This window comes from Catharus ustulatus, chromosome 1 (assembly GCF_009819885.2).
Source record: "Catharus ustulatus isolate bCatUst1 chromosome 1, bCatUst1.pri.v2, whole genome shotgun sequence".
Taxonomy (NCBI): Eukaryota; Metazoa; Chordata; class Aves; order Passeriformes; family Turdidae; genus Catharus; species Catharus ustulatus.
Window position 1 is genome coordinate 99,043,991 of NC_046221.1, and position 26,187 is coordinate 99,070,177.

At 45.4% G+C, this 26,187-nt stretch overlaps 1 protein-coding gene across 6 annotated transcripts in view; it reads left to right on the forward strand.

Annotated features, from left to right (window-relative positions):
- Nucleotides 1–26,187, forward strand: part of RIPOR2 (RHO family interacting cell polarization regulator 2) — a 69,412-nt gene that overhangs the window by 6,935 nt on the left and 36,290 nt on the right. For 2 of the 6 annotated variants that reach the window (XM_033060774.2, XM_033060804.2), the window contains exon 2: nt 25,704–25,830. In XM_033060774.2, the coding sequence (XP_032916665.1) occupies nt 25,704–25,830 (127 nt within the window). Of the gene's footprint in view, nt 1–9,095; nt 9,292–9,462; nt 9,716–25,703; nt 25,831–26,187 lie in introns of those variants that run through there. The other 4 variants (XM_033060790.2, XM_033060765.2, XM_033060796.2 and 1 more) reach the window with 4 other exon arrangements.

The window sequence follows — 26,187 nt, forward strand, 5'->3', positions numbered from 1 at the left end:
CCCCAGGCGCCCCCACACTGACCCACCCGCAGTGCTCTGGCACCTCCAGCTGTCGTGGGCAGCTGGAGGGTTATTTTTAACAGGGCATTGCAGTCCATATATGAAGCAGAAAAGTTTGAGCCCATGAGGCCCAAATGAAAAAAAAAAAAAAAGGATGGAAATGAAAGACATTTTCTGCTTTGTTTTCTCCCTATTTTTTAATTAAAAACCTTTGATCTTTTTGGTGTTTCCGTCTCCATTTCTGGAAGGCAGCTTTTTCAGTTCATATCTGTTGACAATATTTCTAGATCACTAATAATAACAACAGCGAGGGGGAAATCCAGGTCGAATAAACAAGTGGCATTTAACCAGCCCTCAGAGAAAAGAGGAAGGTGTGTACAAGCCAGAGACAAACCACTGATCAGGTGTGCTTGAGGCGCCTTCTAAGCTTGCAAAACAAGTGTTGCACCGAAAGCTGAAGCAAAATTGCCTTTCTTTTCACACATTTTCCCCCTCTTGTTTTTACATAGCATCTTTACGAAGTTTCAGGAAACACAAGCTTTTTGTCGCTCAGTCCCGTCATTAAATTCACAAAAAAAATGTGTCTTGGCTAACGTGAGTGGGTGGCGTAAACAACTTCACCCCTTTAATAATTCGAGGCACAGCTCAGCCGCCTGTGAAATGAGCTTCCGCCTGCCTGGATGCTGAACCAAAGCCTTGTGGTTGGTGTGCCATGGGTGTGACAGGCACAAAACAACCGGGTCAGGAAGTGCAGAGTTAAAAGGCGAGTAGTGAAAACAGTCTGTGTGCATGGATGAGGTGGGGGGGAGAGAGAGGGAGAGAGTAGTCAAGCACTTGACAATGTCACAGAGGCACTAAAAAGTTGATGGTGGGAAGATTTCCCAATAGCAGATTTTCTTCTGTATCTCAGCCTTGCTCTTGGGGGTGAGGGGTGTGGTCAGGCCACACAGAATTTTAAGCAGTGTGTTGTTGATCTGGCATCCGGGAGCAGGGAAATCGTTTGAAGCAGGGGTTTGTGCTGTGACAGAGTCCCTGATATCCCTGGAAAACAGGTGAAGCAAAACTGCAATGGAAATCCTAAGCATAAAATGCTTCAAGCTATGTAACTTATGGGGGCTGGCATTGGCTTGCTCTGGTTTAATTGCAGGTAGTCTGGGAGTTAGAAATTCAGAGATGCAGAGCTTGGAAATGATACCTTGGGTGCTAATAGTTTATAAAAAGGTTGGAAGACAAGAAGTGAAGTAGAAAGATAGGAAGCCATAGAGAGTGAGAAAATAAACCGTTATTTTGTGGAAAAGCCCACTGTGACCAGCCTTTGCCTGAAGAGATTGTAGTGGATAAACACATCTGGCTGCACCCAAATTGGGGCAATTTGAATCACCTCTGTTCCAGCCTTCTCTGAGATTTAGTGTTCTAGCTCCTCAAAGTGGTTAGTCAGTAGTGAGTGTGTGTGAGAAGGAGGGAGGGCGAGGGTGGAAACAAGAAGCCCCTCCAGGTGCCAGTTCAGGGCATGGAAATAGGGATCCTTCACTGACCTGGGCTCTTTCACTGGCAGTCCCCTGGTGCCAACCTGGCAGCAGTGGGCACAAGTGTGGCTGGTGCCTGTTGGGGTCCACAGCCCAGCATTCCCACCCACGGGGCAACAGGAGGCAGATCCACTGCAGGAGACTCATCTTTGTGACAGCAGGTTCAAGGAGGAAGCCCTGCAGCAGCTGCTTACCACTGAAGTGATATTTACTTGAGCTTTGCCTCTAACCAGCGTGCAGTAGCTAAGGTATTGCCCACATGGGCCTGGGTTAGGCACCCCCAGTGCACAGTGATGCTTTTAGTTAAGCCCCGCTGGAAAAAAACCTGCACTAGGAGCTGCTCTGTTGCACTGTGTTGGGGAAGCTCAGCACCCAGGCTGCTCCTGTAGCATCACTAACCAGAGCCCTGCCTGGGATTCACTGCCCATGTCATGACATTGAGTGAGCCTGCCTGCAATTAACCGCAACCCATTCCACAGAGAAGGAAAATACACTCAAAAATAGTCCAGTGAAATAAGTGCTTGAGCCCAAAATCCCAGATGAAATGATCACCCTGGGAAGAAACCCCGAAACTGCCCCAAAAACTCAGAGCTCTCTGAGGTGCCTTATAGCAGTGCACACAAGGGCTTGCAAAAGCTCCCCTTTCATCACACCAGGCTGCTCCCCAGGCTAGCTCTGCCTTCCTGCCCTCCCTGTGCCCAGCCTGAGGGGAAGTGACCTGCAATGATGAGCTTTGGTGCAACTGATCCTCTCTTCATGCTGTGTAACACCAGAAAAGCCCCCAGCCCTTCTCACTGCCTGGGGAGTGCACCTATGGTTCAGGTGGTAGTATCCAGGAGCTTCCCCAGAGGGGTGTCACAGCCACCTGTGCCAGAAGAGAGAGGGAGAGACCAGACCCTCTGAGGGGCTTGGCAGGACAGCTAAAAGCTCTGTGAATATATTCAATATATGTCATTAACACAGACATTAAATTTTCAAGGATGCCTGCAGGACCTCAGGGAGATGAGCTTATGAAATCACACACATGAGCCCCATGGCTTTCTCAAATTTGTGATTAAGGTGCCAGTAGCTAACAAGGTTGGCCAGCATTCAGGCTCCATGGCATAAATGAGCTTTGTTCACGTCCTTTCTCATTTCATGGTAGCTCAGAGCAGTGGAAGAGCTCTGTTGTGAACGTGGATATTGTCTACAAGGCACCGTGCTTTTTTTAGTAGTTGATTGTGACTGTATAGAAGTGCAGTTTGCCAACTGAGAGATCCTGTAAGTTTTGGAGTCCTGCTCGCTGCCCTCACACTGAAATAGCAGATTTCCTTTTCTTGAGGGTCTTGGAGAAGAGAGATACTTTGTAGATGTAGATAGATTTGAAACCAGATAGCATCTCTGAGATCCTTCTACAAACACATGCAAGGAGTGCCACACTAGCAATCCCAGCACACACTTAACAAGGGAGGCTCTTTTTTTATTGAGAGGGGTGGGAATGTTGAAAAGAATCCATACAAAATATTCTTGAAGAAAAAGAAAGCCACAGGAGGAGCAGAGCACTCCAACACTGCTGAGCTCAGCTCTGGAGTTGGATGTCAGTAGCTTTTTTTTTTTTTAATTTCCCCATTGAAACACAGGCATCTCGGGAGGTCCTGATGTGCTCTGCCTCTTCTGTCACTCTGGGGAGCTTCCTGCCCACTCTCTTCCTGATGCCTGTTGTGAGCCAAGGAAGAGTTAGCTTAATCAGCAACACCAGCCTCTGAGTAGTGCCAAGTTGTTGTCATTAATCACTTCAAAAATCACTGCACTGAAAATAGTACACAGGGTCAGATGTTCAAAAACTGGCATGGTTTCACTGGTGTCATTTAACCTCAGCCACAAAGCCAGAACACACCCCTAAAGAAGCACTTCTTATTTGCTTTATGTATTATTTGTGAATTTTAAATCCACTCACACAAAGCTGCTCTTCACCTTTCCTAGAGGAAATAACTACTATGAGTGGTCAATCACCTCCAGGTGAAGGCAGGCTGGACCAACAAAGAATGTGTATCCCCCCCAGAGATGCCTGGGGTTACTGGTCTGAGGGTTTGGTCAGAGCTTCTCTGTGCTACAGACCACCCCCTCTCCCTTGGAATCTCAGTCCAAATATTTGGCAGATGCACTTGGGGCTCATTGCATTACAGAGGCAGCATGTTCACTGCGCTCCCCCGAATGGCATTCTGTGTGTGCTGCACTTGTTTTGTGTTTGCTATATTTAAGCCACAGAAATATGCGCTGGGGAGGAAAAGAGGGAAGTGGTGGTATCTTGGAGGCAGGGAGAGAATGAAAATTATTTCTCAAAGCTACAGTCCTCTGTGCAGAATTTTGGTCCACAAGAAGGACAGAGGAGCACAGGGTCTTCACCAAGGACCTCTCTGGGTCACCCATACTGCAGTTGATCTAAGAATGATTACAGGGCAACTCTGGAGTTACACTAATGTAACTAAGGATGGAAATTGCTTGGAGCCTTTGCACCTGAGGACTTCTGGATTTCTATTATGAAACTGGCCCATTAGGGACATGCAGGAAGACAGGTGTGCAGCAGTGCAGGATTCATACATGGAGCTAATTTTTAAACATGTCTGGCATTATTTGCTTCATTGCTTCCTGCTTCCACCCTAGCCTTTGTAGCCTTCTTCTACCTGACCATCATTTTCCCCAGACCATGCTCATCACCCCTGCAGCTCCTCCCCTTCTTGCCATGATCTGTGGGGCTCACAGAGCAGCAGGAAGGCAGGACCTGTCTCTACACTGCTGCTGGGTCACAGGTTGTGGCAGGGAGATAGGTCTGGGCATTTGAGAGCCAAGAAACAAGTAAGAGGCAAGAAATTACCTAATGATTGCAGAGGATCCCAATGAGGAAGCTAGGAACATATTGACTTCCCATCTACAAAACTGAATCTGTTCCTGGAGATGATCTAACAAGGCCTTCTTGATCTTAAACATGTTGGTTGTACTGACCCAGGCAACCTCCCATGCTGCAGACCTATGGAAAGCAATGTGTTCCAATCCATCCCGGCACTCCTTGGGACAAGTTGGTTTCATGGCTGTCCAGCAGCAGGACTTCAAGCCAGCCCATTAGGAGCAGCATGGATGACACTGTCCTGCAGTCATGCTCCCAAAAAGCAGGCTGGTAGTGCCATACCTCTCTCTCCAAGTATCCAATCCCTCCTATAGCAGTTTTGATCATCCCATAGTGTAGCTGACTTCCAGCTGTCCAGGAGAGAAAAAAAATTAGTTTCCAGCAGTTTTTCAGGTGCCTTAACTAGAAAACAAGCAATGGTTTTTAAAAACAAGAGACAGGGGAAAAATAAAGCTGCAGTACTAGACACGCCATCCACACTCTTGGTGTGCACTTCAGAGCGGCTCAGCCAGCCCTGGTTGCTAAGCAGTCTGAGAAACTGGAATGTGCTGCTCTCTCCAACCCTGCATGAACATTGCCACGCAAAACGTGCCCAGAAGAGGCATCAGTGCTGATTTTGAAACAGGTTCTGGGAGAAAAAAAATGCAATTAGTGTCTCTTTTGTCCTGGTCTCTCAAGTTATATACATGAGGGTGAGTAGGGTGTATGCACAAGCATACCCTTCAGAACATCAAACATTGCCAGAGGCACAGGCCATTGTGGGAAGTGTTCTTGATCTAAAGACAGCTATCTCAGACCACCATAAATGCAGCCAGGTAGGACAAAGAACAGATAAAAGAAGGATTACTACCCTAGGGAAAGTGTTATCTCTGTGGTACATCAAAAGCTAAATGTGACTCCCCTTTCTGTCCCTGGCCTCTACCTCTGTATCCATAGCTGTTCCAAGTGTGTCCTGACACGCCACAGGACACAGCCACTGCATTATGCTTCGGTCATTCCTAAAGATCCAGCAGTGCTGAGCATCTGGCCAGAAGTTCCAAATGGAATTTGTTCCTGAATCACTGCAGAAGATCAGCACTAGTAACTTTTCCCCACAAAGTACCCCAGAGCAGCAAGTGGAAAGACTTGCAAAAGCACCATCAGGAGAAATGAGGAACTTGAGGGTGGAGCAGCAACACAGTGATGGGAAGTAAAAGGGGGGAAATGATTGCACAGTGGTTAGAGGAGAGAAAAACAAGTGCGTATCCAACTCTTCTAGAAAGAGAGCAAGAAGTGTTACAGGGTGGCAATGAATGTCCAACAAACTGGACAGAGAAGGAATAAAGAATGGAATCAATCCAAAGGGCAGCATGGGCAGGGTGCAGTAGGAGAATATATATGGTTGGAAAGAGTAATGGCAAACTTGCATACGGTCAGAATGTTAAAGCTCACGTCTTGCCCAGACTGCTCATGGAAGGGGTCAGGGTCCTGTCTTTTACCTCTCCCCTAAAAGCTTTCCCAAGTGATGGTTCCAGCACCTGCCATGTTTCTCAAATATGATCATTCACTTATATTTTTGAACCAAGATCCCCAGGTAAGAGCAGTCAGGTTTGTACCCTGTGTTGCCACAGAACACTTCCTGGTGTGTGGTACCTGCTGCAGATGTCCTGTGGGATGTCCATCAGCAATATGAAGATGCCTTGTGCACAGCAGAGACAAGTTACATGAGGAAAAACCAGGTATAAATTATCTTCCTTAAAGGCTAGGGCAGGCCTGATCTACCTCAGACACCCAAAACTCAAAGCTGTGGTGTGCCCAACCATCCCCCCACCTCCTTTGGCCTCTTGCTGCTCTGAACATGCTAACAAGAGACCTCCATGCAAATTGCTGTCTGCACAGTCTGCTGAGCACTGCCACCCACCACCAGTCCTTGCTTTCAGGTGAATGAAGTCACCCAGGCCTGAGCTAAGTCTTTGTATCTGCATAACAGGCACACATCCCCAAAGCAAGCAGGGAAATTTCAACAATATCCCACTTTTTCAGGGAGGTCCACACAGAGCCTTCCCACACAATATCTTATGGGGGAAAGAGAGTTTCCCATGGACCTCTGTCCAGACTATTTGGTTGTGCTCCCCTTTCCAGGTTTGTGTAGGTCTGCAACGGAGCTGAAAGCCTGCTGCTCTCTTGATTCAGGGGATTCAGTGGGCTGGAGTCTGTATGGCAATGGAAAAAGGTGAAGTACTTCTCAATATACCTGGCCCCCCCAGAATCATGTGTAACTGATGCATATCAGCCAGAAAATCCTGCTCAGCCCTTTCAAGAAGCTTTCTGAGTGCCTGGGAGGAGCAGTGCATTTAGGTATTCTCAGACTATAATCTCTTCTCTGATAATCCTGATTTACTCTTTGGCCTGGAAAGCAAAGGCTAATAGAAAGCAAAGTGCTTCAGCAAAGCTCAGCAGGTAATTTAGTAGCTCTGGTTTAGTTGTCTCAAGTATAAAGTGGAGTTACCATTGCTGGGAATTAATGTTTCTGAAGGTGCGCTGGAGCTGTCACAGAGACAGAAGTACACCATAATTGTCAATTACTGCTGTGAAAAGGTCACTGTTTTCTGGAGACAAAGCTAAAATCAGCTGTTGTGACTTAGAATTTCACTGGGGACACTCATGATGACCTATTTTTAACATAACAGACGATTACACTGCAATGCCGTGAATAATTTATAGGCAAAGTGGCATGATCACAGCCTCAACACAATGGCAGCTTCAGTTCCTGCCTGATGATGGAGGGAGACAGAGCTCTCTGGCAATTTCCACTGAATTAGCAAAACAAGACACACGTGGAACGACTGTCCCAGCCTTTCAAAAGCATGTGTGTCAGGATGAATACATGTCCAGAAGGACTAAGTGGGGCAAAGATTTTATCTAGAGCATCCATAAACCTACTCAGTCTCCCAGCTGTTTCAGCAAGCACTGGGGGCAGAGAAGTGGGAGTGTGTGTAGGGCTTGGCATGATGGGGAGGAGAATAGTAGCCTTCTTCGTTTGCTATGCTAAACTATATTGAGAAACCAAGAAAAACAGCTCATACATCCCTATCACATGTATTTGCATAGGATAGAGGATATTTCCTTGAAAGAGGAGGCTGCAATATGAATGAGGTAATTTGCATCTGCAACCTGAACTTCTTAAAATCTTCTGCAAGATAAGATCAAAAAGGCCAGAGGGAATTGGTAACAATTGACCAGAACTGTAGGAGGCTCCAGGTTGAACTACGATGTTGCAATTAGTCTGTGGCACTGAAAACCTTTAACAAGTTACCCAGGCTTCCACATGAGGGCTGCCACCCCCTAAAAGGCTGAAATGGGCTCAAACACATATTAAGTGTGCATGATGAGACATTTATAGCTTTCAGCGTTGCCACAAATATTTCCTCTCCTCTTTCCCTGGCATTCCATAGCCCAAAGTGCACAGCTGCTTTTTCCAGAAAGCGACTTCTCCGCCTTTGCCTCAGAGTTCACATCCTATGTGACACACATGAAATGGGGCAATAGTTGATTCAGTCAGAGATGTAGAAAGGTCACCCTTAAAATTCTGCCTTGGAGCTACAGCAGTGACACTGTGCTGGCAACAGCCCCTGCACATTTTCTAGTGGAGAAATGGGTGCTTCTGGAAATACCACAGCCATGATTGCTGTAGAGCCCATGTGAACTCAGAAACCTTGGAAACAGCCTGTAGGCCCCAGAGGTCTGCATACCAGTGTGAAGAGCATCCTTCTCTGCTTTTACTAAATCTGGAGTAATATTCTCTCATTTCTACTTTCTAAGGCTACAGGGTTTATTTTTGGTATACAATATAAATAACTCTTGTTCATTATTCCTGCTGAAAATTACTTAAGATGATAGGTCATCTGGAATTGGCAGCTTGGATTTTTTTATTCAGGGACAGTTTGGGGGGTTGTTTTATATTCACAATGCTCTTTAAAAGCCTAGCTCTGTCTTCTTGTCATTTGCTTAACTTCTTCATACAGTATCATCCTCTGTGTGACAGGTCAGTGTACTCAATGAAAACATTTGCATTCAAAGTGGTGAGTCTACCTATCCTGACCCAAATGGGGAAAGATACAGGGATATGGGGAGGGTATCAGCGTTGACTTCTCAAGCCTCCTTCCTATTTGTGTACATTTACCAACCCCATAGATTTGCCAGGGATTCCCTCTGCCCCTCACTCCCTCTCCCCACTCCCCCAAAAGAGAACCCCTTGCAGCTGCTGAAGAGGCACAAGGGAGAGCTTGTTGAAGGACCCTACAACAGCTTTAAATGCTGGCAGAGGAACAGCAAATATATAGAAAATACAACGTGTGTTTGGTACGTCTGTTGGCTGATGTAAAGTCCAGTATTAAAAAAAGTCACAGAAGAGAAATGAAGAAGTCTTAAGGCTAGCAAAAAATACATGCAAAATCCATATCTCTATCTAGAGAGATATAGTGATAGTAAATAGGACTGTACATTTTGGAAGGAAGACTAAATTTGAAGAAAATACCTCACAGCCTCGGGGAAAATACGGCATTCTTGCCTTTTTTTTCTTGGGGAAACAGAAAAGCTTCTTAAAGATCCATTCATTGCAACGTTCTTTCATTTATATTCGCCTTTAACTGCTGTCTTCAGCCCGCCCAATAACCAAATTTAGAGCTGTCACACACACACTACTGACGGCACCGGAGGCTGCAGCGAGTGATCCACCGGGCACGGGGAAAGCGAGCGGCGGCAGCCCCTTCCCTGCCCCATTCCAGGCGGGAAGGGTCAGAGGGATTTTGCCGATGTTCCGTCTTTGGGACAAACGGCCTCAGGGGCCAGACGCATCGAATGGGAGAACGGAAGAGCCGCACGGCCGCCTCTCCCAGAAAGGTACGGAGGCAGTGGCGGCGCCGGCTCCGCCGCATCCCGCGGGGCCGAGCCCGGGGGGCTCCGCGGTGCCCTCGGCGGGGGCGGGCGGTGGCCGAGCAGCAGCACCGCCCCCGCCCCCGCCCCCCTCCCTCCCTCCCACAGCTCCGCAAGGAAAAGCCGGCAGCGGCTTCGCTCCCTGCCAGAGCGGCGGTGCGCGGCGACGGGAGACGAGCTGCCCTCGCTTCTCCTAGTTTTTTTATTTTTTATTTCATTTAAAGACTTTAATTTTATCTTCTTTTTTTTTTTTAAATATATTATTCGCTGTTTGTTAGTTTTCCCAGCTGCGGGCGCTGCCGCCCGGGATGGGGCACCGCGGTGCCCGAGGAGCGCTGGGCGGCGGCGGGCGAGCGGCGTCCCGGAGCGGGCTGTGAGCCGGCAGCAACAGGTACCGGGCAGGTCCCGGGGGGACGCGGGGCCCGGCCCGCGGGGAAGGCAAGGAAGGAAGGCAGGAAGGAAGGGGCGCTGCCGAGCGGGGACGTGGCCGAGCCCGGCTGGAGATCCGCGCTCACAGGAGCGGGTCCCGACCCCGCTCATCTCCGCCGGCGGCGGCGGCAAGGTTTTGAGGAAGGCGAAGGTGATCTTTTGGGGCATGGTTTTAGGCTGTGATTGTGAAGGAAATCTTGAACGTGGGTGTTCGCTGAGGGGCATGAAACTGGCTTAGTATTTTCGCACCGAGCGTGGAAGTGCTTAGCCCCGTTTCCATAAAAAAGTCTCGGCGTTTCCTTAGGTCTTGTCTTTCTATTTCCAGCGGGCTTTTATGGTATTACTGGTTAGCGGAGAGCTTAGACCCTCTTAAGTTCCCTTTCCAGTCCTCTGGCTCGTTCCCAAGGACTGATGCGAACACATTACACACTGGCATTGCTCTTCAGTGTACCTTTGAATGCCCTGGTTACAAAAGGTCACCCTAATCCTGTGACTGGTCTTTCCATTGCTGTGTTAGCCGAGCATTTTGCTGTCTCTCATTCAAAGTTTCAAAAAGCTTTCTGGAAACTGTGTGCTTGTGGCCATGCTGCCTTTGCACCCTTTCATCCATCTCTCTGGGAAGAGCTGAGTGTATTCCCAGTGTAATTTCAGCATTCATTAATCTGGCCATGCATTCAGCCGCGCTCGTTTTAATTACCGTGTTTGAGCTGCTGTCACGCAGCTGGAGCCCGGGGCAGGGAACACGCTCCCAAACAGAAACATCATCTTCTTCGGTGGTTAATTAGGTTTCACAAGCATCCCTCTCCTGCATAAACAAAGGCAGGAGCGTACGCAAACAGAGATCTTAAGGAAGGAGACAGGAGGAAGGTGTATTTCCTGAAAGATTCCTGTGCTGGTTACCCAGCTGTCTTGCAGATCTTCACACGCTGGGAAGAGACACAACGTGATCTGGTTTTTTTTTTGGCCAGACTCAGAAAGGTATCCACTGGGATGGGTTCAGAGCCCTGCTTTGTAACCATAATGGGCAAATGTGACAGATTGTTCCACGTTTAAATGAGTGTGGGTGGGTATGTATGTTGCACAGTGGGAGTCTAAAGGAAGCAAAGTTTATATTTTTTCCCATAAATCCAGCGTTTTCTAAGCTAGTAACTGAAGATTAGGACAGTCACTTAAGATGGTGTCTGTACTGCTTTCAAGTGCAGATAAGCACTTGAGCACTTGTGCAATGTGAACTTTAACAATCCCAGCATCCATTACCTGATGCTGATTTAACTTTTGGCATCCAAGCAGTATTTCCTTGACAAAGTGTGGGCCTTGAGGGTTTTCTTTGTTTTGTTTTGTTTTGTTTTTGAGAAGCACCATGTTTAATTTCTTTCCAGGATCCTGCATAGGAAACAGAGCACTTAGCTTTGCCTTGTTGCTGCTCCTCTCTAGAATGACAGTACAGCTACACCTTAGAGGTTTTTCTGCAGCAGAATTAATATTTGTTATGTGCTTGGGAACGTGCGAGTGGAGGAATGTGTGGTTTGTGAAGGACCATCTGTGAGTGAAAAAGGTGCTTTTCTTCCCTTGTGCTGTCAAGGCACATGACCATTTTATTCACCTGTATCACAGAACAAACACTTGGGCTAAGAGGGGTACAAAGCACAGCCTCAGAGCTCACAGTGGCATGTTTACATGCCATGCAGGGTTGCCTTTTTACTCTTTGATAGTCTTAAATCCAAACAGGCAGAAAGGTAACTTCCACACAAAGTGCACTGCTGGAAAAGGTCCCGAGAAGCTGCCTTGCTTTCCTGCTGGGAGAAGTGGGAGTGAGAACCAAAGGCAGCATTGGCTTTTTCCAAAAAAGGGATGGCTGGTTTGACACTTTTTTTTTTCCTGATGCTGTACATGTGTCAATGACAAGCTGCTCCCAGACAACCCACTTAACTGGGGTAGTTTTCATCAGGCAAGCTAGGCTGTGAGCAGCAGGGAGATAGACAGCTTGTGTCTGTGGCCATTCAGCCTGCACGGAGCATCAGCTGAAAGCAGACTGGGAAGGAAGTGAGGACAGCAGTGCCTGAGCACAAGCTCCTGGCACGGGCTTGTTAGAGAGGGCTGGGATGTGAATTAGTATCAGATAGGGGCCTGTCACATCTCTTTCAAGCTGTGTGGTTCCTGGATGACTCTATTAACAAAATGGGAGAGGGGGGGAAATGGTTATTTTCTCACTTAGCGGGAGCTTGGAGGTCATTTTGTTCACTCAGCTTACGGTGCCTGCTGATTTTCTGAAAGGGAGGTTGCTAAAGAAGTTTCTTAGTAAGAGATTTTTCAAAATTAATCAGGAAGAGCACACGCTGATTTATTTTTTTTTTCCCTCCACTAGTTTTGCACAGATTGTTGCATTGACTCCGAGATGTGCTTGCCCTTTTAGGAGGCAGAGAGAAAGAACTGGGCCCACTTGGAATTTAAAGTCAAATGTGAAGCCTCTTGAGAGCAGAAGCAATTTTGCCCTGGAAGACTTTACAAACCACGGTGGCTGCACTTTAAACACGTAACAGAGTCAATGAGAAGGGCAGTTTGTGAGCAGGGGAGCCAGGCATCTAGAGGAGGAATGGCAGGATGGGCTTTGCCAACTCCCCCTGAGAGAGCTGGAAGGAGATTGGCAATGGAAGGCATCCCTGGATGCAATAAACTGGATCATATTATATCTCTCTGCTTAATGTCAGGAATGACTTAGCTAAGGCTGGGCAGTCAGCTCAGTTTGAGCTCCACAACTGTCCTTCCCTACATACCCCGAATCAAAGCAGAGTCTGCATTTTCTTTTCCACAGCTGTTCTGCAGCTTTATTTCTGCTCCTCAGTGCAAACACTGCTCATGCCCTCACTTACCTGCACCCATGTGGGCTGTGTGGCTGGCCTGGGGCTGGCTTAATCCTGTCCTGTCCCTTCCCATAAAGCTGCTGCTCTGGCACCCAAAATACCTCCAGGCAGGTATTTCAAGGGGAAAGGAAGCAGTGGGTACCAGGTAATCTTCTCTGGGAATTGGTGTTATCCCCATTTGGCATCCTAGGGACAGACAACCTTCAGGTCTTGTTTTGCAGCAAGTGGGCACCAGTTTTATCTCAACCTTCATGGAATTATAGAATGGCTTAGGTTGGAAGGGACTTTTAAAGGCCATCTAGTCCAAGCCCCTTGCAGTGAGCAGGGAAATCTTTAACTACATCAGGTTCCTCAAGAACCTATCCAACCTGACCTTAAATGTTTCCAGAGATGGGGCATCTACCACTTCTCTGGGCAACCTGTGCCAGTGTTTCACCACCCCCAGTGCAAAAGAAAAAATATATATATTCTCATGTCTAGCTAGCTTAAATCTTCCCTCTTATAGTTTAAAGCCGTTACCCCCTCTCCTATCACTGCAAGTCTGCATCCAGGGGATTTGGTTTAAATCCCTTGAATTTTTGCTCTTCAGCTCTAGCTTTGAAGTATTTTTGCTACTGGATCTGGTGCTGTTTGGAAGATAGAAGATTCCTCCTCCCCAATCCCATCCAGGTTAATTAGGGAGCTGTAGCAAGGCTCCAGGGAGCAAGCCATGATCAGAAACAACAATCCCAGTACATGTTCCCCCACAGGATTTGGTAGGTGTGGAGAAGGGCAAGTTCCAGGTCTACTTAAATAGCTTTTTGGTAGCCGTAAGTACAAACCTTGCCTTATTTTTTGCATGCAGGCACTGCACCCAGTGCCCTCAAGAAGGAACTCCTCTAAGCACGAGACAAAAAGTTACTGGCCTTTTTTTCCTAAAGTTATCTTTCTCTAATGTCTTTTTATGTTGCAAGGATATCCTGTAATTTTTACTTCCCGACCAGCACAAAAGAAATGATGGATTAGCGCAGAAGTATGTGAGCATCTTTCTTCTTTTCAATGGGAAGAACAAATTGAAGCTGACAGTTCCCTGGAACCAGTGCAACACATGAAGTAGTCACAATAATACATTTTATCTTCCAGCCTTTTTAGAGCATCAGAAGCTCTCTGGTCTCTGATGCCTTTAGTAAGCTGACCTTGGCTGGCAGAGCCAACCACCTCATTACTGCTGTCCCACTGCTCACAGCCTGCCCTCTCTCCTGGCCCTCAAACAGCCTGATTAGCTGCAACAGCAGCTATTACTTTCCAGGTTGTGCACCTTGCTGGTAACCCTTCAGTGATACCAGAACTGTTCAAATAATCCCTTCTAAAATCAACCATTTTTTTTCTTTTTTAATTCAAAAATCTCATCTAGCTGCAACACCCAGATATTTGTCTTAGATGATTTTATCCTGAAAAACCTCATCAACAGGAAGACTTCTAGTCATCCATTAACTCCAAAAGCAATCACAATAGAGAAAATATATCTGGTCATCACTGAGGTTCTGTTTTTAGCTTGTGCCTTTACGTCTAAAAAACACCAGTCTAGACCAACCCTATCTTTTGCTACTTAGACATTTCCATTTGAGTTGACCAAAGGAAGGAACTCCTTTTCAGTGGAATCTGTAGGAGATGGGCAATTAAGAACCTGTAAATAGTGGCAGGAGGTTTATGTTTTGACAGACCATGCAAGGTTGAACACCAGAGCTTCCCTTTCCCCTAATTAACATCTTGCTCTCTGAACAACCAAAACTGCTTGATTTATGCCTCAATGAGGTGTTTTTCTTCAGATTTGTCTTGCATCTGCTAGAAGCCTAAATCTGAACAGATGAAGAACGTTTTTGCTTGTAGCAAATGTACCCCTTGAGGATGCCTTAGAAACCTTGAGGATCAGGGTTTGTGCTTGGGGTTGAGATGGTGACACTAATCTGTGATACTGCTGCAGGCAGATAGGCCAGACAGTGTAGCTCTGTATTCAAAGTCTGATAGGCATAGTCTTGTGTAACATGAAGGAAAATGCCTTTTCTGTAATTAAGCAGTTTAACATCCTTTGTTAGTATTTAATTTTAAAATGTTTGGTTTTAAAACTTTTTAACTGTGGTACAGAAGTAATGGTGTACATTACAGCTTTGTGCAATAATATCCCTGCGTGTAGTCTTTGGCCAGTGAGTCTCCTTGGGTATGGACACACCTTTTTCTCTGGTCACCCCTGCAAGCGTCACTGGATCATGGCAGCAACAGCTATCCCTGTGCACTTTCCCAACCTTACAGGCACATCAGTGGGTGATGATGCTGTTGCCAATGCTCAATTAAGTGTATAATGTGTTGCCCTGCATGACTGACTGCCCTTTCCTTGTCTCATTCAGTACATCCACAAAAGTGTTCTGTTAGTTCAAAGAAGGACTTGGATTTTCACAAAGAGGTTTTGGTGGCATTGGAAGCAGTTGACTGTGAGGTGCTCTTTGATCCATGAGGCTTTTCCTTACATTGTGTGGCACTTGCAGGCCACATCTACTTAGATATACACAAAATCTTGCATATAAGAAGAGATGTTTGCTAAAATAAACAGATAAATGTTTAGTTTATTAGATGTTCAGATTAATAAAGCTGGGAGCTGGAATTGCTCACTGCAGTAAGTCATCTGTGTTACACAAAACCAAACAAAGCTATATTAAAAATGCCAAGACTCAGCTGAGGCCAGAGAATAATCAGCTTAAAATTCTGCCTGCATAAGGTAAGGTTTTGCTTTCTTTGAAACCAGAGGGGGACGTTGTCATCATCTCCCCAGATGACAGCTGCACCACAAAGCCTTGTCCCATCATGCAGGTGCTGGACTGGAAATGTTTTCAATACATTTCATTTTCATGCCCTACACTGAAAACAGAAGTTCCCTGAAGGTTAGATGGCTTTTCATATGCAGTTGCCCAGCAAAAGGTTGCTTTTTTTCCCATTCTCTCCTAGCTCTACACTTAAAAAGAAAATAATCTTCCCTCCTAGTGGAGAAGGTGGCAGCACTAGATCCAGTGTAACAACTCCTATCTTCAACTGAACCCTGTACACAGGATTCCTCCAGGCACTGTATTTCTTGTGGGTATGTCATGCTGCCACCAGCTGAGGAAGACAATTACCTTCATTGGCAAAAGGGCAAAATAGTTTTCCATCCTCATGAAAAACCATGATATCCTCCTTTTCCTATATCCTTAATGAGGGTCTGTTAATATGACATGAATTGGAAAATGCAGAAATCAACAGAGAAGGAAAGAAGAAAGGAAGGGCAGCAGAGGACATGCTACAGGGTCATTCCTAAAAGCTTGTCATTAGCCTGCAATGGCCTCAGTAAATTGTTCCTTTTGAATGGCATACTGTGGAATAGCAGGGATGTGCCAAGATGTGCTGCCTTAATTTGTGCAATGAAAAGTTACACAAGATAATTACCTTGTAGTACAGTGACAGAAAGCACTGGCAGATCTTTTTGGTTCATGCTCGGTTTATCTGTAATGTCTCTGTGATTTGAAAACTCAAGTGGTAACTAATCCTATAGTATAGCTGGAGCATATGACATTTTGAACTCGGGATTTGGGGTTTTTTTTTAATGTCCACTACAAATTTAATTTACCAATTAACCCTGACTAGGTCTGTCTGCTGTAGATTTAAGGGTTTCATCAGGTTTGCGTTGGCTTTGTGACAGTAAACTTGTATCCTGTGTCTTCAAGAGGTTTTTAAAGCTTAAAATACTGTAGCCAAGAGAATAATAAACTCCCCCATAACTTTAAATAAAATTTCTGAAAGTCATATATGTAAGAAGATTGAAGTTTTGAATTTGAAAATTAACTGAAGCCAAGAGACAAGCGAGTTGCATCAGAGCAGACAGCCATTCTTGGTTGTGCATGGACAGTGTTCAATTACTTGATGTACTGGAAGAGAGCCTCAGACAGATGCTATGGCCAAATGTAAATGAAGTAACACAGGACTTTTATGGCAATGCTCTTTAAGTGGCCACACTTGTAAGGTGTCAAAAAGATTAAATAAATCTATTTCTGCAATGCTCATGTCTGGGAAAGAACATCCAGTTTTAAAGATCTTCATCCTAGGACATGTAACGGTGTATCTTCAGCAGTATTTTAGTGAGCAGTGTGCCATTACGACACTCCTGGAAATAGAACGATCATATAAACATCCATGGAGCTTTAAGTCACCCTAATCCCCTGTATTTAAAGAGGAGCAGCAAAGCGTTTGTATCTCATTAGTGGCTGAAAGGATTTGACAACAATGATGTTTTACTTTCCTTTCAGGGATGAAAAGCCTGTCTTACTTGTTTAATTTAGCTCACTCATGCTTATATTAGAGTGTACCTGGAGTGGATACCAGGAACAGCTAGTTTGTCTGTCTTGGCTGAGGCAAAACAAATAATCTCTAGAGCAGCCCACTGGCTACCCAAACCATCCTGCATGTGTTTACTTGATGCATTTACTTTTCTACAGATGCAAAGAAATGGTATCCTGAGCTTTCTGTCCTTGCCCATGCTGCTATCATCTGCATTAAATGAGGGTCGTCAGTGGAAAAAATATTGGTGCAAAGTAATTGAAGAAATCCACATTCTCAAGAACAACTTTGCTAGCCCTTGCTGTTCTCTCCTGTCAAGGAGAAGATTTTTATATTCATTCCTTGCACAGTCTGAGAAAGTGAAGCCGCTCTGTGCTGCTTACACTTGACGTGCAAATTTAGGTCACTGCTCAGATGAATCGTGGATTTTGCCAAAGGACTCCCGCTGGAGTTGCATTTATTGACATCAGAGCTGTCTTAGCCCACTTGTGCTCAGATGTTACTCCTTGTCTTGCCCAGATATTCCTGTTGGTCAGTAAGGGTCAGGGGAGACCCCCTGCAGCACTCATGGGTTCCTAGGCCTCCCCAACACTAATATTTGCCAAAATGGGCAATAAGTTGGTCAGTTTTGTGGTCTGAGCTAAGAAATCAAAATTCCGCCCAACATCTGTGGTAAACCAGATGTATGCTAAAAGAGGTAGAGAAGTAGCTAGGCTGCTCCTAGATGGAGGAATTCCCACGACCTGTTTTGCACCCTGCTAGTCCTACTAACTGCTCACAAGATTGCTCCTAATAGTTCACCTCCTGTTGCAGGGGTCAATAACAGAGCTGCCCAAGTTCTTGCACCTTTATTACTGTGCAGTGCTTCCAGAATGACCGTATGGTTAGATGTGTGCTCAGGCCACTGCCGCTGAACTGCTTCTTAGGGATTTTGTGCAAGGTGGATTGAAAGCATGTGAGGATTGTTCTCAGCTGGGTTTCAGGAGTGCTTTTCCTTTAGATTATTTGCCAGCACTTGAACAGCAGTGGGACTTAGTTTTTAATTAAATCTTACATTGACATAAAGAATTATCAGTGATGAGTAGAATTGGAGTTGACTTCTAATCAAAGACAATTCTGCATACTGGGGTGAGTTTGAGATGAATGAATGTCAAATGTAATTAGATGGTCAGATTCTGATCCCTCAGCCACGCTTATAAGTACAGTTATAGACCAAATTTTGCTTATTTATGCTAATGCCAGCTGAATATGATTGCCCTGTGTCTCTAATGCTCTAGGGGGCAAGATTAGGGAGGGCTCTGTGTGGGCTCCTGCGCATGCTCATCCCAGCCACCAGTGTGAAATAAATGTTGGAACTGAAAAAAAAAAAAAGGAGGTCAGCTGCCATGAACCCATCTGTTGTGTGCAGAGCCATTTAGGATCAAATTTATTTTCCTTGGGTTTATTATAGTGAAATAATTTGCATTTCCCTCTCCTTAGGTTTTCAGCTATACCAAGGGGAAGTTGCAGTGTAGGTCTGTCTCTGAGGGGAGGTTAAGCAGAGGCTCCCTGGCAACAAAAATAGAGAAACGGGGGCATTGCACTGAGAGCTCTGGTGAAGGAGTAGCTGTGAAAAGGGAAGGAAGAAAGCTAATTGTGGTATGAGACAAAAAGGGTGCTGCTTTCACCTTAGCCACTGCCAGTCCTTATTTCTGTGTTCTAGTGAGGACATGAGCATTAGAGCCAAAGGCATGTTTTACAATAAAAATAAAATTAAATTAAAAGTCCTCACACTGACCGTGGTATCTAGACTAGTGTGAGAGATGACTTACTGAATTTGTGGAGCTGTATTGCAGTGGGAGCAGTGTCTATCAGGTTCTGTGCATTTACAGTCATATCTACTTTACCATTTTGCTCTTGACCTGGATTGTTAGCTTTTTCCTTACTGTTACTATTGCTTTTTTGGTTTATGTACATCATCCAGTTTGGGTAGGAGGAGCAGAACAAACAACATGGGCTGTTCCAGATGGTAGACAATTTGTATTTCTGCTCAGGGTGTCTAGTGATGAGCTAGCAAATACTGTAGAATTTGAATTGAAAATGACCTTACATGCAACATTTTAAATGTTCTTACAGAAATGAGACCAAAAAGTACAAGCCTTGCTATTATCTTTTTCCTAATGCTTGATACTATTTGAAACAAAGGTGAAATTCGGTACAAGTAATTGCACCGTGTGCTCACTTGCAGGGATTTCTGTATGAAAAAGTAAAGCTCCCAGCTGTGGGCTTAAGAGCTATAAAAGATGCATCACTTGCATAAACATTTCTTTGTGCGTTGTAAAAACTGAATCCACCCAAATTGAAGGTACTGAAATCCAGCTAATGATAGAATGACTGTAGGTGTCCCTGAGGGACATAAAGTCATCAGTGAGAAGTGCACTCAAGTCTTCAGAGAGATCCTGCTGGATAATCAGTGCTGAGGCTGTCCATGGTGGGGAATTTACCACCTCAGCAAGAGCAGGATGAGCTGCAGTGGGCTAAGCTAAGATTCTTGTTGCTGAAAGAGATGGAGCAGGTTTCCCTTCCTGTGCTGTGGCTGCCAATGGCTTTGGTGCCCGGCTCCCACATGCCTCTTTTGAAGAGAGGGCTCCATCTCAGCTGTATCTCCTTCTCTCTGCAGCTCTGCTCTCTGCAGCCTCGCGGGCGAGCCCACGTGGCTCTTTCTGTACGCTAAAATTAACGTCTGAAGCTCACGGATCCGCTGGCCTTTCACCGGCTGATGTAGGCTTGGGAAGTGCACTTGTCAGTGTAGCCATATGCTACTATTTAGGAATGTCTCTAAGCCTTGGACTTTGGGGAAACAAATGCACATGATTTTATTCTGGCAACCAAGAATAGTTCTTCAGATGGAGCTCACGTGTCTGTACAGCTCTAGCAAATGCTGCCCTGCACAAGGGAGGAGCAGCCCAATCACTGGGAGCATAAAATGTGCCATGAAGTTTGTCACTGGTGTAATTGATTGACCAACAGAAGACACCTTTCTACAGGTGCTTCCAGGAGACCCTCACAGAAATCTTCCTGACACATATAGAAATTATGAACCTGCTCACTCATGCCTAAGAGTTTTTGTCCTGAAAGTGTAAAAACTCTTGTGCAAGAATTAAATTTCTTGTGAAAGTTTTTATAATGCTCCTGAGCACTCTTACCTACATGTCACTGTCAAATTTTTGCATTAAAAACCCCCAAAAACCTAAAACTCATCCAAGATGCATACCTCTGTACCTTCTAGGAGCCTAGGGAACATGAAAATCATAATTTCCAGGTGGTTATTTGGGCTACTGGCCATGCTGGCCTTGTACTGCCAAAGTGATTCAGCTAATCAGAAGGAAGAAGCTGAAAAATAACTATTAAAAATTACTAGACTTAGGCTACAAAAGCAAACAGAATAAGTTGAAGGTGCACTGAATGAGCTTGGCACTCAACTGAGCGTGTGTAAGTTTAGAATTGCATTGTGCTCTTTGGGCTTATGAGTGCAAAGCAGAAAGAATTGGCTGGTTGGGAGGAGGACATGACTTCTACGGCTTAACAGTTCTTCCCTTATTGTGGTTGTCTTTTGGAGAGATGCATGGTCCTAAATGTCATCTCATAGCATTTAGAAGTTTTTACCCTTGTAGGCCAGCCAGCCCAATAAACAGAATATAGGCCTTGGCATAGATGAGAGAGGAAAATGTTCTTTTCTTTCATTAGTTACAAAGATATCAGCTCATTTATCAGACATACCCCAGGTTTGCAGGTAAGAAATGTTCCTAGCATGCCAAACAGAATCAGTTGACTTTTGTAGCCATCTACTCATATTAGTTAGTGGTCTCCCTCAGCTCACCTTAACTGAAATAATTATCACTTAATTTTTAACAGACAGCCTGTGGACCATCATAGGTCAACAAAAGAATCAACATGCAAACCATCTCACTGTAGGGATTACCTCTCCTTAGATCCAAAACGGATCTTCAACCATGTGTCACACAAGAAAATAATATAGGAAAAAATTATTATCAAGGATGCTTTCAGTCCCTCAGTCCTACCACATTCCCATTTAATCAGTGATTATACATAATCCCAAAGTGTCCTCGAAGCCTCAGCTTCAGACAGCTCCCTAACACCTGACAGCAAATTCTAGACCTGGAGCCATCACTGTAGCAAAGAGAGAACAGGAGAATTCAAGAGCACCATCACCACTGTATAGTGCAGCTTTACGTGACTGCTAACACATATCTAGCAAAACCAACTTCCCTTCATTGTGTGGTGAGCAAAAAATACCATCTCTAAACTGGTCATGGGGAAGAAGCAAAGAAAAAAAGGACTGTGCAAAACTCACACTAGATTTAGCAAATATGTTTCTGGCTGAATTTCTCCTCTTAGCTTGAATCAAAGTCCACACTGTTTATCAAATATTTTGGCACTGTGGGAGGTAGAGGTCTGTGCTGAGGGTGATAAAGAGAGGGCAGCCCTGTGGAAGTGATTGTCCCTTCCCCACTCATTAGCTCAGGCTCAGCTGTTTCCCCATTTCCAGACTGAAAGGAGAGCTGAAAAAGGGGACTTTTATTTCCCTGGGGACAGAGACATCATCAATTATCTGCCATTCTCTGCTGCAAGCTGTCAGCGAATAGGGCAGAGGAGTACTGATAGGATTTCACCTTATCCCTTGACTCACTGATGGGCTCATCATTCATGCTTAGCATGGGCAGTACTAATTATATTAATTATACTTCTTACACTTCTACACAGGGCATGCTTATATTAGCAGTAAGGAGACTGGTGTCTTTTTAAAGTGAAACATCCTTGGTTCATTAACTATATAGATTTAAAAGTGTAAGCGTAGTTACATCTGCTGCTGAAGTGGATCTCTCAAATCACAGAAGCGTTTAATATCATTTTAGATGTGCAGCTTACATTATATTGAGAGCAAAATTTATACTGCATGTAGAAGACAGTAGCGTTATATCACATAACTGCTAAATGTGGACTGAGAAACTTGATCGCTACCTTGGCGTAGCACCAGAATCCCCTTAGCAGTGTTTGGTTGTGGGGATCCCCATCAGACCAGTAAGAGATCTGGGTGAATCCTCATGGGCTGAGCCTTACTGAAATTATACTAGCAACTGCATCCATGCAGGATACAGCTGGATTATTAAAGTCAGAGGTAGGCTTATGTAGTTGATAGCAGAGAGACCTGTGAGTGGTTTAAAAGGCAGGAAGATAAACCCCTCTCAACAAAGGATATCACAGCTACATGACAGATACTCATCGCTCAAAGTGTATTTGCGAGTTGGGTATCATTAATAATCCATTGATGCAGTGCCCATATGCAGCCATTGTCTCTGTGAATCTGGGCCAAGGGGCTGATGCAGAGTTTGCAATTTTCTGAGATTGGTTGGAAGTGTCTGAGGTGTCATATTATGAATATTAGTTTAAATCTTAAGAACAGATGGTGTTTGTACAATAGAGTCAACCTTTAACCTGACCAATGGAAAATAACTGAACAGAACTGGGAGATTTCACCAGTTCTGACTCTGTTACCTCCTTTTATCTCAGCTTTCTTCTGTACAGAAATTAAACATACATTATTCACCAAGATTATATATAATATATAGGGAGAGGCCACAAGCCTATCTGGGTTCTGAGTTCTGACCATTTTATGCAAAAGCAAAGCAAAAGTAGCTCCAGGCAGGTCTTCAATTTGCATTTCAATTGCACTTCTTGCACATTTTTTCTGGTATCTTGGGGAAAGTCTTAGCTACTAAAGCCTTTCAAAGCCATCAGAGTGCTTGAGCAAAATAAAGAAAATAAATAAGTACATTCCTTTTCCAAGATTATTTATTTTTTAAGTTTGCCCAAAGGAAAAGAAAACCAAAACAGTTCCAGGGTTTCTGCACAGTCAGATTTGGACACTAAGATTCTGTTCAGAGTAAAAGCCATTCATATTCTGTTCATATTAATAGAGAATCATGCAGAAGATCATGCATTTTGCACAACCATTTTGAATCTAAAGCCCTTTTCATGGCCAATGTGGTTGTGCTCAGCACCCAACTTCAAGTTTTGTTTTATCTCTCTTATTTTTTGAGGAATGGTTGATGTTTATGCAGCTAAATCTCCTCTGACTGTCAGTGTTGTTTAGCTCCTCCTAGGTCTCCAGATGTTGTCAGGGTGTCTCTGTTAATCATCCTGTCAAGCGATGCAAGTGCAGAACACTTGCAAGGGATTTTCTGCTCCTTAGCACTCTGGACCTGATTTTTAATGCAAATCCTTGTATGGGAGCATGCAGACTGCAGCCTAGTTGTCTAAAGGTTATTTGCAAACCCGAAGGGAACTTGCTGTGCAGACCCCAGAGTACTGTGGTCGGGTGGTTTCCACTCTGTCTCTCAGGAGTGGCTCTCTGTGGAGCTTGAACTGTTAGCCATAAACTGGCACGGGGGAGCTCTGTACCATCTGTGGGGTTGTGAGCTGTGACCCTGGAAGCTGCAAAATGTGTTCCGACAAGTGCTGTGCCAAATATCAGCCAGCCTTGAGCACAGCTCAGCCCTGCAGAGGTGTGCTGAGCGCCTTATGGATGTAGGGGTGAATACAGAGCCAAATTTGGGTTCTCACTGACCAAAGACTCAAGTACCTCCAGCTGTGGCTGGAGCATGTTTATCCCTGTGTGAGTTAGCCAAAGTGCGTCTTCACTGTGGTATCCTCTGAGTTTGTGAGGAGCAGCTGCTGCAGAGCCTCTCTGCTCCTCCACCCTCTGCCCTAACCGTGGGTTTCTGCCCAGTACAGGTGCTCATGGTCCTGGTCTGCCTGAGAGCAACTCAGGGGTTTATCCTTGCTGTGGTTAAACTCTCTGAGCCCTGAGCTGGGTGGGCTGCACCTGGGCTAGGCCAGGGACACCATGTGGTGTCTCTGAGGCTGTTCAGTCAGGGGGGCAGCCCTCACTTCCAAAACAGGAAGATGTACTCTGGCTGGGTTGTGCAATAGAGAAAATGTCTCATTAGTAGTAGTGCTGGCAATTCTGGGACTGGAAGAAATGTTTCTGGCAGAAGTCTTGCAGAAATATTCCTGAGAAAGCAGCTCCTTGGGCAATGCAGTCTCCTCCAAGGAGAAACAGTAGATCACCATGGCACCTACTGCCACCCCAAAGAGTATTTGCCCAGCTTAATGCTACAAATTAAATATAACTGAACAGTGCACAATGTTTCCCCACATATTTGCTTTCTGCAGTGAATGTTTGCCATGCAAGGACCACGTAGCTCTTGGTGCTTATCATTAATAAATATGTTCAGTTGTGAAGGCTCACAGTGTAGGTCTCTGGCTTTCACAAATGGCTGGGTTTTTTGGCACTTGCAATCATTCCTGATCTGTGGGGATGAGAGAATGGTTTGGACTTGCTGTCACCCTCTCAGCCCTGTAGGTCAGAGTTTCACAGAACATCAGCTCTGCTGCCTGCAGGCAGCTCCAGCCCCTGCCATACCATCCTGCTTCATTACCAAGCTCATCCCTCAGCCCAGCTACTGGAGTGAAATGAACTGAGGGCATGGGGCAGGCTGGGTCCAGCTTTTAAAATAGATGGAAAAAAACTGCTAAAACTCCTCTTTTTCATTTTCTGTCAGGTTATTTTTAAGCTGGCCTAGTTTTTCAGTCCGTTTCACAGCACACTGGTGTCATCAGCTGAAGTGACATCCCAGGAAGAATGGAGGTGGTGAGAGGATGGGTCCTGCAGGATGAGGGAGCCGTGTCTGGCAGTACCTGCTGACCAGCTCCCTCTTCTCCAGCATCTCCATTTTCCTCCTTCCCCTGCCCTGCCGCCTGGCCTGTGTTGACCATGGTGTTCTTCACACATCGGTGGGGCATCCCTCTTGCAGAGCAGCACAAAACCAAGCCAGCAGAAAAATCGGTTTAATTGTCTGCCAAGGGCAGAGACAAGAAAAACAGTGGATTAAGGAGAAGAGGAAGATAAAGGCATTCCCCCTTTCCCTTGTGGCAGCAAACAGAGCTGCTGTGAACTGTAGCACTTCTCTGCTATTTATTTGTGGATGGATTGAAATCATCCTAGTTTAGTGCAGATGCCAAGCTGGGCATTGGAAATGAGCACACAGAGGACAAGGGCTTCCTCCCTGCTGAGGCCCCCCCAGACACATGAAATACAGAGCACACAGTGCCTGGAGCTTGTTTGCTCCTCTCTCTTCACAGTGGAGGGCATCCCTGTCATCACAGCATGTCATGGCTGCACATGCACCCACTGTGTATTCCTTCTCAGTAGCCCCTGGGCTGAACAGCCATGGCATCAAGGATCAAAGGGGAGCTGCAGGGCATTCATGATATATCAATCCTTTTTAAAATTATTATTGTATATAATCACGCTTCACAGTGATGGTGAGCGCCTCCTAAGAGCTCTGCACACTGCCATAATAATTCCCAGGACAGATGGGGGCACTGGGGCTGGGGGTGAAGCATGGCAGGCATGGCAGAAATTTCTAGTCCTGCATCCAGCCCCTCTTTGTGTCTCTAGTACATTTTCAGTAGACCCTGGGCTGAAAGTCAGGAGTTAAAATAGGACCATTTTGGTTTTGAGTGGGAATTATTTGGAAATGCAAACTGATTTGTGCCCTGGCTTGCAGCCCCCTGTGGGGTTCAGGTATCCCTGAATGTCATGGATGGGCAGGCTCTCCAGCCTCACTGCCTGCTTTTTACTGTGACTCCATCCTCACTGACATGCTTTCTGTTGTTTTTCAGGAATATCTCCAAGGCTCCCTGACATCATGTCAATAGGATCACATTCATTCTCCCCAGGAGGTCCTAATGGGATTATTAGAAGCCAGTCCTTTGCTGGCTTCAGCGGGCTTCAGGAAAGACGGTCCAGGCAAGTGCCCTTTCTCTCTAAGGGGAATTTCAAAATCAGGCTGTACAGGAGTCCTGGGCTTTAGGGGATGAAGGGGAAAAGGAGGTGAGAGAGGACTTCTTTCTCTCTGACTCTCTGCCAAATAAAGTGTCCTAGGCTGAAATGTCTATATACTGTTTGTATAACTAAGCTATTACCCTCTGCCTGTTTGCCTCTCCCCCATTAACTCAGAGCTTCCTCACGTGCCTTAGAGCTGTGAGAGAATTTCAGAGAATCATTTTAACTTATGCAGTGATCTTTTCAACATGTGAAATGTGCAAGAACACTACACATGATACACTTGCCATGACTTCCTGTTTAAGACTACTGCTGCCTAAA